The sequence below is a fragment of the Antechinus flavipes genome, chromosome 2 (assembly GCF_016432865.1).
Source record: "Antechinus flavipes isolate AdamAnt ecotype Samford, QLD, Australia chromosome 2, AdamAnt_v2, whole genome shotgun sequence".
Taxonomy (NCBI): domain Eukaryota; kingdom Metazoa; phylum Chordata; class Mammalia; order Dasyuromorphia; family Dasyuridae; genus Antechinus; species Antechinus flavipes.
The window spans coordinates 182,556,962-182,574,200 of NC_067399.1; the positions used below are offsets into that span (position 1 = coordinate 182,556,962).

The 17,239-nt window shown below is 31.0% G+C and overlaps 1 protein-coding gene across 1 annotated transcript in view; it reads left to right on the forward strand.

Moving 5' to 3' along the window:
- Positions 1 to 17,239, forward strand: part of CSMD1 (CUB and Sushi multiple domains 1) — a 2,716,069-nt gene that overhangs the window by 1,628,793 nt on the left and 1,070,037 nt on the right. Inside the window, exon 6 of the mRNA XM_051975995.1 lies at positions 16,522 to 16,634. Within this exon, the coding sequence (XP_051831955.1) occupies positions 16,522 to 16,634 (113 nt within the window). The remainder of the gene's footprint in view (positions 1 to 16,521; positions 16,635 to 17,239) is intronic.

A 17,239-nucleotide genomic window follows, 5' to 3' on the forward strand; every position in this document is an offset into this window, starting at 1 on the left:
TTTTTTTTCTTTTCTTCTTCTCTTGCTACTCTTTACTTTTCTTCTACTTTCTTCCTTTTCTTCTTCCTAATCCTGTCTTCTCCCTCTCTTCTTCTCCCTTTCCCCCCCTTTATCCCTGTCTCTCTCTTTCTTTGTCTCTCCCTTTCCCTTTCTCCCCCTCACTCCCTCTCCTCCTTCTCTCCCTTTCTCTTTTTCCCCCATCATTCTTTCTCTTTCTCATCTCATTAGACTTCAAAATTTATATTTTCAGAACTTATTTCTCTTTTGAGTTTTTTTCTATATCACCTACTGTGATACTCCATCTATTGAAAAGATACTCAAGATGTTCTATATTTCAAAATTAACATGTCAAAAGTATAATACAATATATCCACCACATTCCTGACTTGCACCTTTCCCTTATTTCTCTAATTCTATTGAGTGCATTATATAATTCTAGTTATAAACAGTCATGAACTCATATTTATATTTGATTCCTTATATTTTTATACTGAAATTCAATCTTTTGTTAAGTCTTATGCTACCTCCATATCTTTCAGTCATTCCTTTTCTCCATTCATAGCATCATCTCTCAATTAGAGCATCTCAATCACTTTTAACCTAAATACTTTAAAGATTTTTTTATTGTTTTTCATGTCTTTCACTTCTTTGATGCATTCAACTTTATTTAACTATGAAATTTATATTTCTAATATAATATTATAACTGTGTCAGCAGCTTTAGAAGCTTTATCATACTTTGCTGACCAAAGGATAAAATATGAACTCCTGTTCAGTATTTAGCACCCTTTATCATCTGGATGCCATCTATCTTTCTAGATTTATTTCCCATTACTGTCTCAGCACACTCTGTATACTAAGTAAACCGTTCTACTTACTGTTCACTACACATAATTTTCTATTTCCATTTGGGATCAGACACATAGATACTCTCTTATCAGCCCTTTACTAATCTTGGGTTTTAACTCAGTGCTATTTTTATATTGTCCCTATCAATATGAAACGTATACCCTTTAGTAGGAAAACAAAAATAAATGAAACAGATATTGAATAGTTCTACCACCCTCCTATCTTCTATTATCCATTGTAATACCATACATACATATTATGTACATGTCTGTGTGTGTGTGTGTGTGTGTGTGTGTTTATTAGATGAGCATGCTACCATAGCAAGTGTCATGAGTTAGTGGAAGGAGTGCTGGATTTGGAATCAAAAGAGATGATTTGAAATTCTGGTTTTTCCCTTTCCTGAAGAGTGAGGACCCTTGGGTATGAATTCCATTCTACTACTTGTATGATCTTAGGCAAACCACTTGATATTTCCAGGCCTCACTTCCTTCATCTGTACCATGAGAAGTTTGGACCACATCAACTTTAAACTTCCTTCCAGCTCTAAATCTTTAATGTTATATTCTAAATTATGCTCCAAATCTATGATCATAGTATTTATCATAAGCCGTGGTCCAATTTCTTGTTTGAAGTCCTTCTTTTCCTGTCTTTTTTCCATATAAATATAAATACAAATATATATATACATATATATATACAGACATATATATTCCTTTGCATTCATTGAAATATATAGTTTAATGTTCCATATATTGAATTCCATTTATTTCCATATATATTCAGTGTATTTCAAATATATTGTAATATATTTCCATATATAAATATATGTATATATGTACATAGATTTTATTTATTAGCATTCATTAAAATATCAATATTTCTATACACATTTTCATATATTTCACATATTGCAATTCCATATATTTCCATATATATTTCAAATATCATCTAATATATTCCCACATGTCTGTAAATATGAAATATATCTATATCTAACTACTTTAGCATTCATTGAAAGCTTAAGTTCATTTAAAGAAATAATATACCTGACATTTTTCTTAGGAGATTACAAATTGCATTCATTTTCAGATGCTTATCCTTGACTCTTCTGTATGTGTCTTTTTTTACAAACTGAGTTGAATGATGAGTTCCCAAAAAAGTCATAGTAGTCCCTATGGATAGTTTTCTATTATGTAATTATTTCATTCTAGGTAGCCATTCTGAAATGGCTTACCAACACAGATTTTAACATTCACCTGTTCTGAATTCTGAATGTGAAGCAACATGATTTAGTGTAAATGAGCTAGTTTTGGAGCTAAGACCAAAATTCATATCCTGTTTCATGTATCTACTGCTTATGGATAAAGTGACTTAAATTTCTCAGTGTTCTAGGCAACTGTATAAGACTATAAATTGCATGTTGATCTATATCATCCTCACAAGAACTCCCTGAACTAATGCAATCACCTGTCTAATGCTTATTCCAACTTCTAAGATACAATGATATAAATTAAATGATCTTATTGAGATTGCTTCTGACTTTAAGGAAGTTCTTTTTAGTTCAATCATGTATGTGTCAGATTAGATTAGGGATCGATTAAACATGAACATATCATAACTGGAAAATATGATGAATCAATATCGTTACTTTATGTCATATCAAAACAATGTCCCTGATCTTTTGTTATTAATTAAAATATGAGTATTTTAATAGTAAAGTGAAATTTATACCATTTTGAGGGTAAATTTTCATTGTCTTTGAAATTGTACAAGTCTATATACATTAGTATTACTCACACAGTTTCTGTGCTTTTTTTTCCCCTACTAGTTCTCACTTCTTTATTACTACTGCCCTCCTTAGAAGACCATGATGACAATCTTTTTTATTTCCCTTAGAAACCCTCCTGCTTGACTGTGTCTCTTTATAGTCATCCCTTTAACCACTCTGAGAGTTTAGTTGCCCCAGTGATGGCCTTGAATCTTACAAATTAACAGAAATGGAAAGAGTATTTTTAGGTAATGAAAGTCTGTGAGTTGACATGGCTCTACTTACCTACTGTGGCAACATTTGTGGGAAATTAAAAACAAGCCCAGATCTTATCAGTGTTAATGTATCTGGAATGAAAAATTTCCTTTTCATGTTGTTTTCATTGAGTGTGAAAGAGCACTATGTGTATTTCAAATGTTTCTTCTTTCTCTCTTTCTTCCAAACGAGTACTTTAGCCTAAGAGCACTTTTTGTTTCTTTATTTTTTAAAACACTAAGAGCAGTACAGGTAAGTCACCTGAATTGAAGTTCAAAAAATATGGATAGAAGCTATAGGAACAAAAGGGAGATTCAAAATAGAGAAAAAGTTGACCTGAAAGCAGTATGCAGAATTATGTTTCTTTATCCTTTGACTCAAAGTTTTCAGAGGCAAAAGTTTCACAGATAACATACAATTATTTACACCAAATATTTTAATTCTTAAATATTTGAAATGAAACCTCACACAATCATTCATTCATTCAATAATGTGTTTGTTGTCAATTATTATTGTTTTAAGTCAATTTAACTCAATTAAATCAATAAGTATTTATTAAACATCTACTATGTTCTAGACATCATGGTATGTGCTAAGTATATAGATTCCAAAATGAAACAGTTCTTATTTTTTAGATGCTTTGGGAGTTGGGGAGGGGATTGGGAAACAAGATGTACAAAAAAAAGTAACACAAATAAATAAAGAAATAAGCAGTTTTTAAAGGAAAGATGCTGGCAATTGGAGAGATCAGGGTAGGACTCATGAGAGATAGTACATGAACTAAACTTTGACAGAAACTAATGATTCTTAAGAGATGGAAATAAGAAAGAAATATGTTCTGGTCATAGTGGGTAACCTGTGCAAAGGCGTGGACATGGGAATTGGAATGTCACTTGTGAGTGCTGTGTATAATTATACATATATGTATGCATACATATATAGATGTACATGTGTCTAAGTTATATACATGCATCTACATTGTATACATGTATTTATATGTGAATTTGAACATATCTAAAATAAATCTAGTTATACATATACCTACAAATTCCTTTTCCCTAATAGAATGTAAGATCCTTAAAGACCAATCTAAATTCTTTCTATGCCCTCAAACTATCTTCCCTTGAGTTTTTGACTTTTGGTACTTCATTCTATCATGGTACTTTCCATATTCGGGTCCCTTCCAGAACTATTCATCTCCCTGCTTGTCCTGATAGTCTTCTGAAAAACTTATTAGATATCAGAGGTTAAAGGTCAAGAAATAATTTAAATTGCCTGAGAAGGTAAGGTAGTAGATGGGAATACCTTTAGTATCTGCCACAGCAGGAAAATAGTAGGGAAAATAATTCTAGCTGAAATGTTTGAAATTGTCCACTGCTTATTTCTGATGATAATCAGAAGTCAAATGTGTATTAAGTGTTTATATGACTAGGTAGAAGGAAAATTCAAGGAAACCTTTTAGGTTGTCACTGAGTTAAGGACTTGAATGAAATGAGAACTGCTCTTCTACTGGTCTCTGTCAAAAACTCCAATAACAAAATAAAACAACAACAACAACAACAACAAAAAAAAAAAAAAAAAAAAAAAAAAAAAAAAAACAAAAACCCTGAGAAGGAGGGTCTAGAAATTGAAATATTTCAGGGAGTCCTCAATGGACCCATGATATACTATTATTCATAGCAGCCAGCCCACAGTAGGGATTTAATAAGGCATTATTAAATTGCTGTCTCACCAAACTAAACTATTTCCCTCTTTCATTCTTTCTTCCCTATTTCCTACCTCACTTTCTAATTATCTATCAGGCTTCTAAGTCTGATATAGGTTTTTTAAGTGTTTGCTTAAGATTTTATTCACAACAAGCCACAGCTGCTATGTCAATTAGTTTTGATTAACTATATCTTTGTTATAAATGAAAGTTCAATAGGGGAGGGTCATATAAATAATGTTCACTGGGAAAAGGTTGTTTAAGGAAGAGATTGTGATAAAAATAAATCAATAAAAGCATATATTTTATGGACAAAAATGCCATACTCCTTTTTGTACTTTGCTATTAATTTGTGAAATAGTGACAGCTTCACATTATGATAAACATATGGTGAATTATTTCTAAAACGGCTAAAGACAAAAACACACAATTTAAAAGTTTCTTAAATGGCATGGAAAAATAAAAGAAAATTGTCCTTCTTTTGCTATTATTCTGTTCATCAAACTTAACAATACAAGAGTATTCTTTTGAAGGACTATTATTTTGATATAGATTTTAAGCCATTTAAATATATATTTAATATATAAATTATTTTCCCAAGCTGTTTTATTGCCTCCCTTATTTATTTCCCAACTCAATGATTCTTTAGAGAATTTGAAAAGGAGAGAACAAGAATCTGAATTTATTAAATGCATGATGTTATTATTATAACAGGTAAATTCTATATAGTAGCCTGACTTATTATCTCTTTTCTTTAAATGCGGATTTTTATAGGATCATAAATTTAGAACTACAAGGGATTTCAGATACTTTTTAGTTTAATTCCCTCATTTTACAAGTTAAGAAACTGAAAACTAGGGAATCTAAGTAAGCAGCCAAGGTTAGTAGTAAGTGACTAAGGTGGCATTTCATTTAAAAGTCATTTTGTTAAATTCTATATTATAATATGTGTAAATGCCATATATCACTTATATAGCAATAGTAACATATAATATATAAAACTAAGTTAGGAACTTATTTGATTTTGAAAGTAGCTAATTTTGATGAATCTTCATAATGAAATAGTATTCTTTCAACTTATATGTAGCAGCATGAAGTATTGGAAAGAGTACTAGGATAGGAAGTAAGAGGATCTTGCTTCAAAACTGGACCTTATACTTCTAATCTGCAAGTCACTATGCTTTTCTTGATCTCATATTCCTCACATTTAAAATAGAAGTGGTAGTGGTGGGCTAAAGGTTACCCTTCCATAGCTTTTTTTTTCAGATTTAAATTGATAATCCCATGAACTGATAACCACAGCTATTCAGCTTTAGGGAAGAAAGAAATTTGAGCACAAATTAATAGCTTGTTTCTCAAGGTTTGAAGAATACCATTTTTTTCTATTTGTATATACTGAGAATAGCATAACAATAATATATTGCTTGAGAGCAGGCAAAGATATGTAAATATATACATACATATTGTATTTTGTATTGTATACTGTATACACCTACACATACATATATATGTATATAAAATCACATTTGCTCCTAAAAATATATTAATGAGGTAGATATCACAGAGATTATTGAGTAATCTGAGAAAGCCTAAGTGACTAGAGGCAGCTAGTTAGCACAGAAAATAGGCCACTGCATCTTCAGGAATATCTAAATTCAAATATGCTCTAGCTGTGTTATTCTGAATAAGTCCTTTAACCTCTATCTGCCGCAATTTCCTCTATTGTAAATGAGGATAATAATAGAACCAACATTGTAAAGTTATTTTGAAGACCAAATCTGATATGTGTAAAGTGCTTAGCCTAGGATCCAATATATAAATAGTGCTTATGAATTCCCTTATTTCCTTTTTCCTTTATTCTTTTTTTTGTTTGTTTGCTTACTTGCTTCTTTCTTTTTCTTTCTTTTCTTTTCTTCTTTCTTACTTACTTTCCTTCTCTCTGGCCACATAATAAATATGAAAGCCACTGTCTGAACTCGTCTCTTTTGGATTCAAAATTTAAGACCAGTACTTTTCCCATGCAAGGTGTATACTCAGTTGGGCTTCTATTTTAGTCAGATTGATAAAACTGTGAAGCAGTTAATATAAAAATTAATTGAGGTATTTATTTGCGCCATAAGTTCCATGTGTATCAAAAATGTAGCATGACAGTCTAAATAGATAATACAGTTTCAAGCTTCATTAACAAAGACATAGTGTCCATCACTAAGGAAGTAATTATCTCTACTTGGTCCAGTTGAGAGCATATCTAAAGCAATGTTCTGTTCTATATGCCATACTTGGAAGGAATGTATAATCTAAAGAGCTTAAGGGCAACTAATAGATTGAAGGTGCCTCAAAATCATGTAACTTGAAGCTTGATTATGGAAACAGAATGTTTATCTAGAGAAAAAGGACTGAAATTGACTTCAAGTATTTTATGAATTATCATTAAAGAATGCAGATTATTAGGCCTTTTCTGTTTGGCCTCAAAAAAGAACTATAAGAAAAAAGTGAAAGTTAACAATAATGTAGATTTATGCTGATTGTGAATAAAAGTTTCCTAACAAATCAAATCTATCCCAAAATGAGCTGCTTTGGAGATGTTTTTATTATCTTTGGATGATAAGCTATGATTCTAAATACCCTGATTAAAATAAGATTGCGTGAATGTCCTTTAGTTGGTTTTTAAATTGCTCAATAAGGTTTTCTGAAATATAAAAGAATGATTTCAAAAGGGGTCTTCCCTTTTGGCAAAAAAATAGCTTAATTAGTATGATCCTAATTTACAAAAAGAAGTAATAGCTAAAATTTTTATGATACTTTAAGGTTTACAAAGTCCCTTAAGTATTTTGTTTAACTTGATCATCCCAACAGCCCTATGAAGTATATACTGCAAGCTCCTGTTAGCTCCTCTTTTAAAATGAGGAAAATAAAACTCAGGAGGATTAAGTAGAACTAACAATTATTTTAAAAAGTGGCAGGCATGAGAGTCTAACTCAGGTCTTTCTTGAGTACAAGTCTAAAGATATTTGTACTATACCATCAATACACATACATACATACCTGTGTGTATTTGTGTCTAAGCTTGCATGATTTTCCAAAAGTCTTAATGATATTTTAAACTATTAAAACTTACACATACATGTACATATATATTTTGAATTATACTTGTCATTTCATTTATATAGGGAACCTACAATGAAGAAACTCCCTTTACCATTGCAAAGCAAATTGAGTTTCTACAATACAAGAGTTATCTAGATACTTGAGAGATTAAATAATTTACCTAAATTGAGACAGTATATATTAGGCATAGGATATGAACCCAGATCTTTGAAAGGCTGACTTTTTATTTATTAGGCAATGTTGCCTCAGATTATTTTTCATAAGCAATTAAAATATATTTCTAATCATAAGCAAAAATCAAATAACTGAATTTAAAAAAAAAGAATAAAAGAAAACATTTATTTAAACATCTACTTTGTGCCACTGAGCTAAATGTTAGGGATACAAACAGAAAAGCAAAATCATCCCTGTGTTCAAAAAGCTTGCTTTTTAATATTGAAGAAAATACATAAAAATAAGTGATAGCCTTGGAAGTCACAGGAATAATAAGTAGAGCAACAGGAGAATTGTTTAGCCTTCCCTTTCCAATAGCTATAATATTATTAATTTGATTACAATTCTAAAACAAGCCATTAAAGGGAAATGGGAAAGAATATGTACATGAAGTGACAATAGATAGCAAAAGATGCTTGCCGTAGAATTTGAAGTATGGTGGGGGTGAGATTTATATAAAATTATCTATGGCATATTCACTAATAAGTCAATGTAGGCCCCAGAGCAAGAGCTCCAGAACTGAGATGATTGAGTCACCTGAAGCACAACCTGCTTTTTAAAATTTTCAGTGTTAGAGCATATGAAAAAAAATCTTGCATCATTCAGGGTTTAATGACAAGCAGAACAGATGGGAAGAATATGGCCATTGTGGAATAATTATATTACTTTCTCATATTGATGTAAGTGATGGATATACCATACATGCTCACATCCATGTCTTATGTCAAAATTTCACATATTTTGGATGTTCACATATAGAATGTATATCTAAGAACCACTTTCTATAGAAGGACATAGATAATCTGTCTTTAAACATAACAATAAAATAATGAGCCATGGAATGGTAGGATTCTAAGAGTTAGATAAAGGAAAAGGAGATATAATTTTCCAAATTACTAATTTAAATGTAGCAAGTTTGTAACACATGAAGTTATTACACATGAATGTATTTTTATATACATATTTTGTTCTTTCCGATTTTGTCCTCAAAATCTTTCTTAGGCTATAGGTGGGACAATCAGTCCCTCAAAGGATGTAGCTGGAAGAGTACACACTTTCCCAGGTAGTACTAAATTCAAGAACCCTTGACTTTCAATCTAGAGATGGATCCTATATTAAGGAATAACCTAACCAAATTGAGAGTATTACATCATAAAATTTATTCCATCACATGGAATGATTTTTTGGTGCGTGATTTGAATACCACCTTTTAAGGCATATATTAGGGTATTGAAATTTCAGTAAAGAATGCGAGAAAATGAATCTTATTGTTCTCATTGATCAAATCACTCTACTATTTAAAAATATATGTTTCATTAAGATAGATTACATTTAAAAATGTCATGAATACATGTGTCCAGTCTAATAACCAGTCAGCTCTTCCTTATAAGGAATATTAAATGCCCTCAGCTAAAAGTGGAAGCAAAAGAGGGATTGTCTTAACGCTAGGACTTAGGAGAAGAGAATATATAACAAAAAGGGCAACAAAGATAGACCACTTAATTTATTTTTGAGGATCATTATATTTAAATGGCTAATCAGTCCAATGTTTGATCAAAAGTATTTTCTATACTTTGTAATTTCAAAACTGTCTTGAAGACTGCTGTTACTCTTTGGAGCCTTGACACTAATTACAGCTATGAAAATTAAATCTTTGAGTAACTGATAAAGAAATTAGCATTAATTGTCTTTAGAGAGAAGACAGTGATCTGATATTTCTGCCAATATACAAAAGAAAGGGAGCCTGGATTTGTAGATAGAGGGTGGGCAACAAAGAAGAAAGAGTAGGTTTAATCTGTCCTCACACAAGTACTGAGTACATAATCATGAGCAAATCAATTCACCTTTCAATGTTCTAGCAACTCTCTCAGACTATAAATTGCACAGAAAGTGCCAACTTGCTTTAGTAGAGGGAATTTACTCATTCAGAAGTTTCTTATGCCATTAAAATCACAGGTCTAATCCCTACCCTTATGAATCAGTCAGCAAGTCAATAAACATGCAGCATGTCTACAATGCACCCCATACTTTACTCACTGGGACTATAAAGAAAGGCACTCTCTGCCTACTCTAAATGAGCTTCCATTCTAATGGGGTAGAAAATATGCAAACAACTATGTTATAGACATAATAAACAAGCTATATACTGGATCAATTGAAGATAATTAACAGAGGGAAGGCACTAGATCTAAGCAGAATCAGAAAAGGTTTTCTGTAGAAAATGAGAGTTTAACTGAGATTTAAATGCAGCCAGGGAAGTCTGGAGGTAGAGAGGAGACAAAGGCACATCTCAGAGGTATAACCAATTTTCCATCATTAGGAAGAACATTAGGAAGAACAAAGTAAACTGAAATTTAATAAAAAGAATTACTAAAACAAAGAGCTCTGAAACAGTAAAGATTTGTTACTGTTAAATTTTCAGCAATGGTATTTAAAATGTATTCTTTTCTCATTTCTGCTTATGTTCCCAGAGAAATTATGTCTTGTTGGGGCAAGAATTATTTATTTTTCTCCTTTTAAATCTTCATACTATCTAAAACTAGGACTGAGCATACTGGGAGAAATTTAACATGCTTTCACCCAACTCAGAAAGTTGATTTTCTTTTGAAGTACAGCCAATACACAATTATAGATGTAAATAAAAGTATTTTGTTTGAAGATTGAAGATCAGTGCATACCCTAAAAGACATAAATGAAGCAATACATTGTAAATTACCTTGATGACTTTTTTATAAGAATGTTAGATATAGTCTTTATGCCCTTCTCCCTGTAATGACAAATAATAAAGGTCTTTGAAGGAGAAAATGTCAAACTCTTGAAAGTTGCTTACTTTTCCTCAGAAAGAAAAGATAACTTGAACCCCTTTCCTGAAAGTGTCAAGGCTTGTATCTCTCTCAGTTGGCCATTTGTGTTGGGAATTTTTTTTTTCTAATACAAAACTTCTAAGATTTATATAGTGATTTTCAAATAAACAACCTAATAAGTTTGCCTTTCTTCAGAGAAGCTCCCAAACACAGTTCATTCAAATTTTCTGGCATTTTTCCTTGAACACATTTAAGGCAATTGTCTTGATAATTGACTTCTCAATGTTTTCTTTTCTTCAAGTTATTTAATAAATGATGTGAACATAATATGCTGGAACTGAAAGGAAACTTAGGAAACATTTAATACAATTCCTTCATTTTATATTTGGGGAATTAAAGACAATTCCTTCATTTTATATTTGGGGAAGTTAAAGGCCAGATTGGTGGCTCATTTTTTTTCTTGGACTTATTGTTTTGGTGATAATGAAAATGATTATCTCATTCTCCTAAATATCTTTGTAGAAAGTTCTTTCTAAGCAAAGGAAAAAAAAAAACTCCCATGTGAACTCATCTGCATTTTTGTTTCTTAGTTTGTTTTTTTTTAAGTCTGTTTTATAAATATACTAAACAGATCATTTCATTTAATTGAGCAATCAGCTATTATTTACAATAGTCAAACCCATTGTATAATCTTATTTGTTTTAGATTTTTATCTTTTTGCAATTATTTTATAATATACTTTTACCAATTATAACTAATTATAAAAATCAATTTTGCATATAAATGTGCTTTAAAGAATTTTAGTTTAAATGTAAAAGAAAATAGCCATTATTTGATTTAATAAATGACATCCTTGAGGTGCTAAAATGTAGTCTGATCAATATCAGAGTTATTGAATGTCAATGCAACAGTGTTTTTCCTGAAAGTTACTATGATTCTATTAAAAATAAGATAACAAAGTAAGTTGAAGTATATTGTCTTAATATTTTGAAAAAAAGTTAATATTACAGATCCATTTTGTTGTCCCAAATTAGAAAAAAAAGCTATTTATATATTTGAAAATTTTTTGATAATTCATTCAATTAACAAGGAAAACTTTTCATTAATTATGTCATGTATTTGATATTTTAATTGATTTTTGTTGAAATTCTGATCAATTGAATATAAGTTTTTGTTAATATTATATTCAATCTAGAGTTTATAATGAAATAATTGATATTTTCTTAAATCTGCTTCTATGCAGAGCCTTTGATAGCTTAAGGATACTTATAACAATGCTTTCAGGAGAATTCCTACAAAATAGATTTCAACAGTTTGAAAAGGAATATTGACAGGAGGTTTGAGGTGGAAGCATAGATTGGATTGAATTTTTAGAATCATAGTTTTTCTTTATCAAATAATTTCTATAGAAAAAAATCACCAAAAAAAAAAAAAAAAGAAAGAAAAAGAAAAAGAAAGAATCACAATCAGGATAATGTGATTTTTGAGTAAATGTGGGAAAGTACAGGAATGAATTTTGAAGATGCAAATATACTTCACTTTTTTTAGAGTAAAGTTATTGGGAAGAGAAAACAGAAGAGATTATATCTAATTTAAACATTCATGTTTTTTTAAAATGGCCTTAATTTCAAAAATAATTGTGATACTTTATTAAAACTGATTCTTTCTTGGTCTCTCTGGTGGAAAAAAGCAAAATATATGTTACTGATCATTCCTTAATTATAATGAACAATTCATTAATTATTTATTAGATTATTTATTTGTAATATCCCAGCTAATTCTCTGGAAGACCTTGGGATCAGCCTGAGTTCTTGGTCTTAGTGGAGGAATAAAGGAGGCAGGAGAGCCACAAGGTTGTTCAAAGATGGAGTCCAGAGTCTGGAGTCCAGAGTCTGACATCTTCTCTTGTGTCTGTAGCTGAGAGCTGTGGCTGAGAGAGAATCTTCTTTGTCTAAGACTCCCTTAAATACCTCAGGATAATTATATCACTACAACACACTGAGCACATGCTACCATTACATCACCATACTAAGTACTAAGTATATGCTTAACTATAAGTACCTTGCTGACAGATTCAAATATATCTTTTCAGAGTTCTGGCCCTCTATATTTATCAACATGAATCTTATAATATTTTAGTTCAACTATAGGTTAATGTGAATTAAGGCCTAGTTTATTGCAAAATTATTGTATAGTAGCACACGTCAAGTCCAAGTTCATAGAATACAGACATATTTACTATATATTCAGCCACTTTTTCATGAGCCTTCATTTTTTTCTAACCAATGTGTATGTATGTGGTGTGTGTGGTAACTACACAGTAGAATAGATGCTAAATGCCCAACAGAGTGGACATATGCATAAAAGGATAAGGACACTAGCTGTTGCTTTAAAATATGAGATAGGAATAAAGCTGTATATGTTATCCACCATTTTAAATAAAGCTTTGCTTGATGATCTCTTGAGTAGGCATGGGTATCAATAAATTGTCTTTGTTTTAAGGGAATGACTTAAATCTGCCCTCCTGAGATCATTTCTAAACTTTAAAACTATCTACATAATCCATCACAGAATATTTAGCAATTGAGTCCAGAAGCCTCAGGGATTAAAAGCCATTCCAGTTTAGTGGTGGATGTGTGAAGTTTTGAGGGTTTTTTTTTTTTTTTTAAACTGTGATTTCTCAAGATGCAATCATTGCTGGAAGGATATCTGGACTGTTACTTCCTCATACAAGAAGGAAAATCTGTTCATAATAGCTGGAATTTAACTTAGCCATGAAGTTGTCTCCTACATTAATTTTCCTCTTCTCTTCCTTCCCATCCCTTAATATTTCGATATTCCATTTCTCTTCTGGGAATTTCTTTCTATTCTCTTACCATACAGTCTGCAAACATTCCAAGACATCTAGAGTTAATGCTGGGGCATTGACATCATCTGATGGACTTCAAATGGGTATGGGGTAGTGATGTAGTGGAAAGAATTTAATTCTAAAGAAAACATTTCTTCCTTCTACATGGGAAGAGGCATAATCAAAGAAAGATAGCTAGGGTTCAGAGCATAGTGGAGAAATAATCAATATCGTTATCTATAAGATAAGAACAATAATGTACAACTCAAGGTTATTGTGAAAATAAAATGAAATAGTATTTGTAAAACAATTTTCAAACATAAAAATTCTATATAATTACTAGCTATTATTATTTTTGATTTATATAGGTATATAATACCTGCCAGTAATAATATTGATTATTAATAATAAACAATATCTTTACAAATATTTTCTCATTTGATCCTCACAACAATCTTGGGAGATAGGTGCTATTATTTATTTTACAGTTGAGGAAATTGAGGCAAACAGAGGTCCAATGACTTGCCCAAGATTACAGCATTTAATAAGTGCTTGAGGCCTTATTTGAACTTGGGTCTTACTTGCTTCCAGCCCAGTACTTTAACTGTTATACTATATAGATTCCCTGGTTATTTTTGTTTCATTTCAGTCTGATACACTGTAACCACACCACATTAGAAAGCAGTCGTTTGACTGACTATAATATCACAAATGGACAAAGATGATCATTCAAGACATTGCTCCTATATGCCAGTGTAACATCATTTTAGCCAATGTTGTGTTTTATGGAAGCTTTTAATGATTAAGTCATTCAAACCAAACAACACAAGCCTCCAAAATGAATTTGCTATACAAAGTGAACTCTCTACTTATCATGTTGATTTACTTAAATTTTTTTTTTAGATTTCCATATTTAGAATTGCACTGAGTTTAATCAAATAGTATTCCTAATTTTCATATCCTTAGATTTGATTACATCATAATTATTCCTCCTTATCTCTACTTCCCCACCCCCAATACCCTCATTTCCTACTCAAGTTTATCAACATTGCTATATAATTTACCTTCAACTCTCCCAGGGATTTGGGGAGATTTGAATGGAGTGAGACAGAGAAGCTATTTGCTTAACTTGTTAAAATAAAGGAAGAACATAACTTTGTATAATTTGTGAGAACCCAAAATGAATCATGGAAAATATATCTGATCTGACTGTAATAAAATGGAAGAAAATGGTAGGAATTTAATTTTGTAAACTCATACTCTAAATATAGGCTGGCAAGGTTATGTATTTGAGAATCCAATATTGACTTGGATAGCCTCAGTGTTAGGCAAACAGCGATATAACCTTTATCTATAGAATCTGTAACAAAATCTCTGTAGGAAAGTAAAGCCCTTCAAATAAAAGAATAGAAGGATTACATATGTTTGGGAATCAGTTATGTGTGACTGTGCTAAGTCAGAAAGACTTGAATCTTTCTGAATAAGGCAGATTTGTGTGGATCATTTTCTTTCTTTCTTTTTTTTTTTTTTTTTTTTTGAGAGAGGACATAAACTTACAATTTATTGTGGTCAAACCTAAATAGATTCTATACTTTTTTTTAACCAAATGCTGAAAACTAATATTCTCAATGCTGGAAAAATTCATTGTTTGTTTAATTCATTGCTGCAGTTCCATAGAGTAGCCTATAGCTAGGGGAACTTACTTGTTTACTTATTTATTCATCTGTTTTCTTATTTATTTATTTTGACAGCAAACACTATGCATTGAAATAAAATTTCAAGATATAACTTAAAGAGGCTATAGGCATTAAACAGAAACAATTATAAGGCATTGTTATCCCAACAGAATTTTTTAGAGTTTTAAGGGATCTTAGAAATCATTCAACTGAAATTCCTCATTTTATAGATACAGAAACTGAGGTCCAGAAAGCAGAAGTGTACTTTCCATGATTACATATATCACTTTAATATTAGAATAGGAACCAAAGACAAGGCTGGGTGATAATAAATATTTTAATTGTTTTATTTTTTCTGGTTATACATGACTATTAACTTTTTAAATACACATTTCTTTGTGAATCATGTTAGGAGAGAAAAATCAAAATAAAAAGGAAAAATCATGAGAGAAGGGAAAGAAAACAGAAAAAAAGAAGTGAACATATCATGTGTTGATTTGCATTCAATCCCCATAGTTATTTTTCTGGGTACAGATGGCATTTTCTATCCAAATTTTATTGATATTGCCTTGGATCATAAAAGCACTGAGAAGAACCAAATGTTTCATAGTTGATCATTGCACATTCTTGCTGTTACTGTGTACAATGTATTCACAATGTATTCCTGGTTCTTGTTTCACTCAGTATCAGTTCATGTAAATCTTTCCAGGCCTTTCTAAAAAAAGCTTGTTCATTACACACACACACACACACACACACACTCTACAATATTTCATTACCTTCATATACCACAACTTATTCAGTCATTCCCCAATTGATGGGTAGCTACTGATTTTCTAATTCTTTGCTACCAAAAAAAAAAAAAAAAAAAAAGAGCTGCTACAAACTTTTTGCACAAATGGGTCCTTTTCCTTCCTTTATGATTTCCTTGGGATACAGACCCAGTAATGGTACTTTGAGCATAATTCCAGGCAGCTCTAGAGTGGTTGGATAATTTTACAATTCCACCAACAATGTATTTGTGTCCCAGTTTATGAGATACAAAGAATTACCCATTTTTAAGGTAAAAACACAAAAGTTTTCTCTTTGCATCTCAAAGATAATTTTGTACAACCTATTAAAGAATAGGAATCTCCTTTTGCAATCCAGGTCATCTCTACTATTATTGTCTAATTGATCTCATATCTCAGAAGTATTGGTATTCCATCTCCAGAAGTCAAGTAGATATAGGAAGATTTCCTTGACTAATTTTAAAATTCAATCTTTTTTTTTTCTCTCTCTCTTTTTTTTGCCTAGGCTAACTGGAATGAATCTTCCTTCTCCTGTTATCAGTAGCAAGAATTGGTTAAGACTCCATTTTACATCTGACAGTAACCATAGACGAAAAGGATTTAATGCTCAGTTCCAAGGTAAGAATTCTCTAGTCTGAGAAAGGAAATAGCCATGGATATCTTGGGTTCTTCCTTTTTGCTGAAGAATCAGACTTTGCTGAAGATTCAGGAGAGAGAGTAGTGTTGGTAGTAAACCCATTGAAATCTGAACTGACCTTTTTGGAACAGGCATTTGTTAAGTTTATAATCAGTAACTCAATAATTCACTGATATTTCATTTAGGTGATGTTAGAGGGTAAATGTCAGGTATGCTAGATAACATTTTCAGTTTCCAAGAGAAGTAGTTTGTTAGTCAATAAACACATTATAATGAATGTATAGTATTTTATTCTTATTTGGATAGCACTCATAATAGAGTTTTGTCAAGATTCTACACATGGGCATTACCAGATGGTCAAAATCAAATCAAATTAATTATATACTTTGCAGCTAAAGGTAGAAAAATTCTATACAGTCAGTGAAGATAAGACCTGCAGCAGATTATGGCTCAGAGATCATGAGCTTCTTACTGTGAAATTTAGACTTAAGTTGAAAAAAATTCAGTCCATATAGATATGATCTAAATAAATCCTTTATGAATATGAAGTGTAGGTGATGAATAATTTTAAGGGATCTGGTAAACA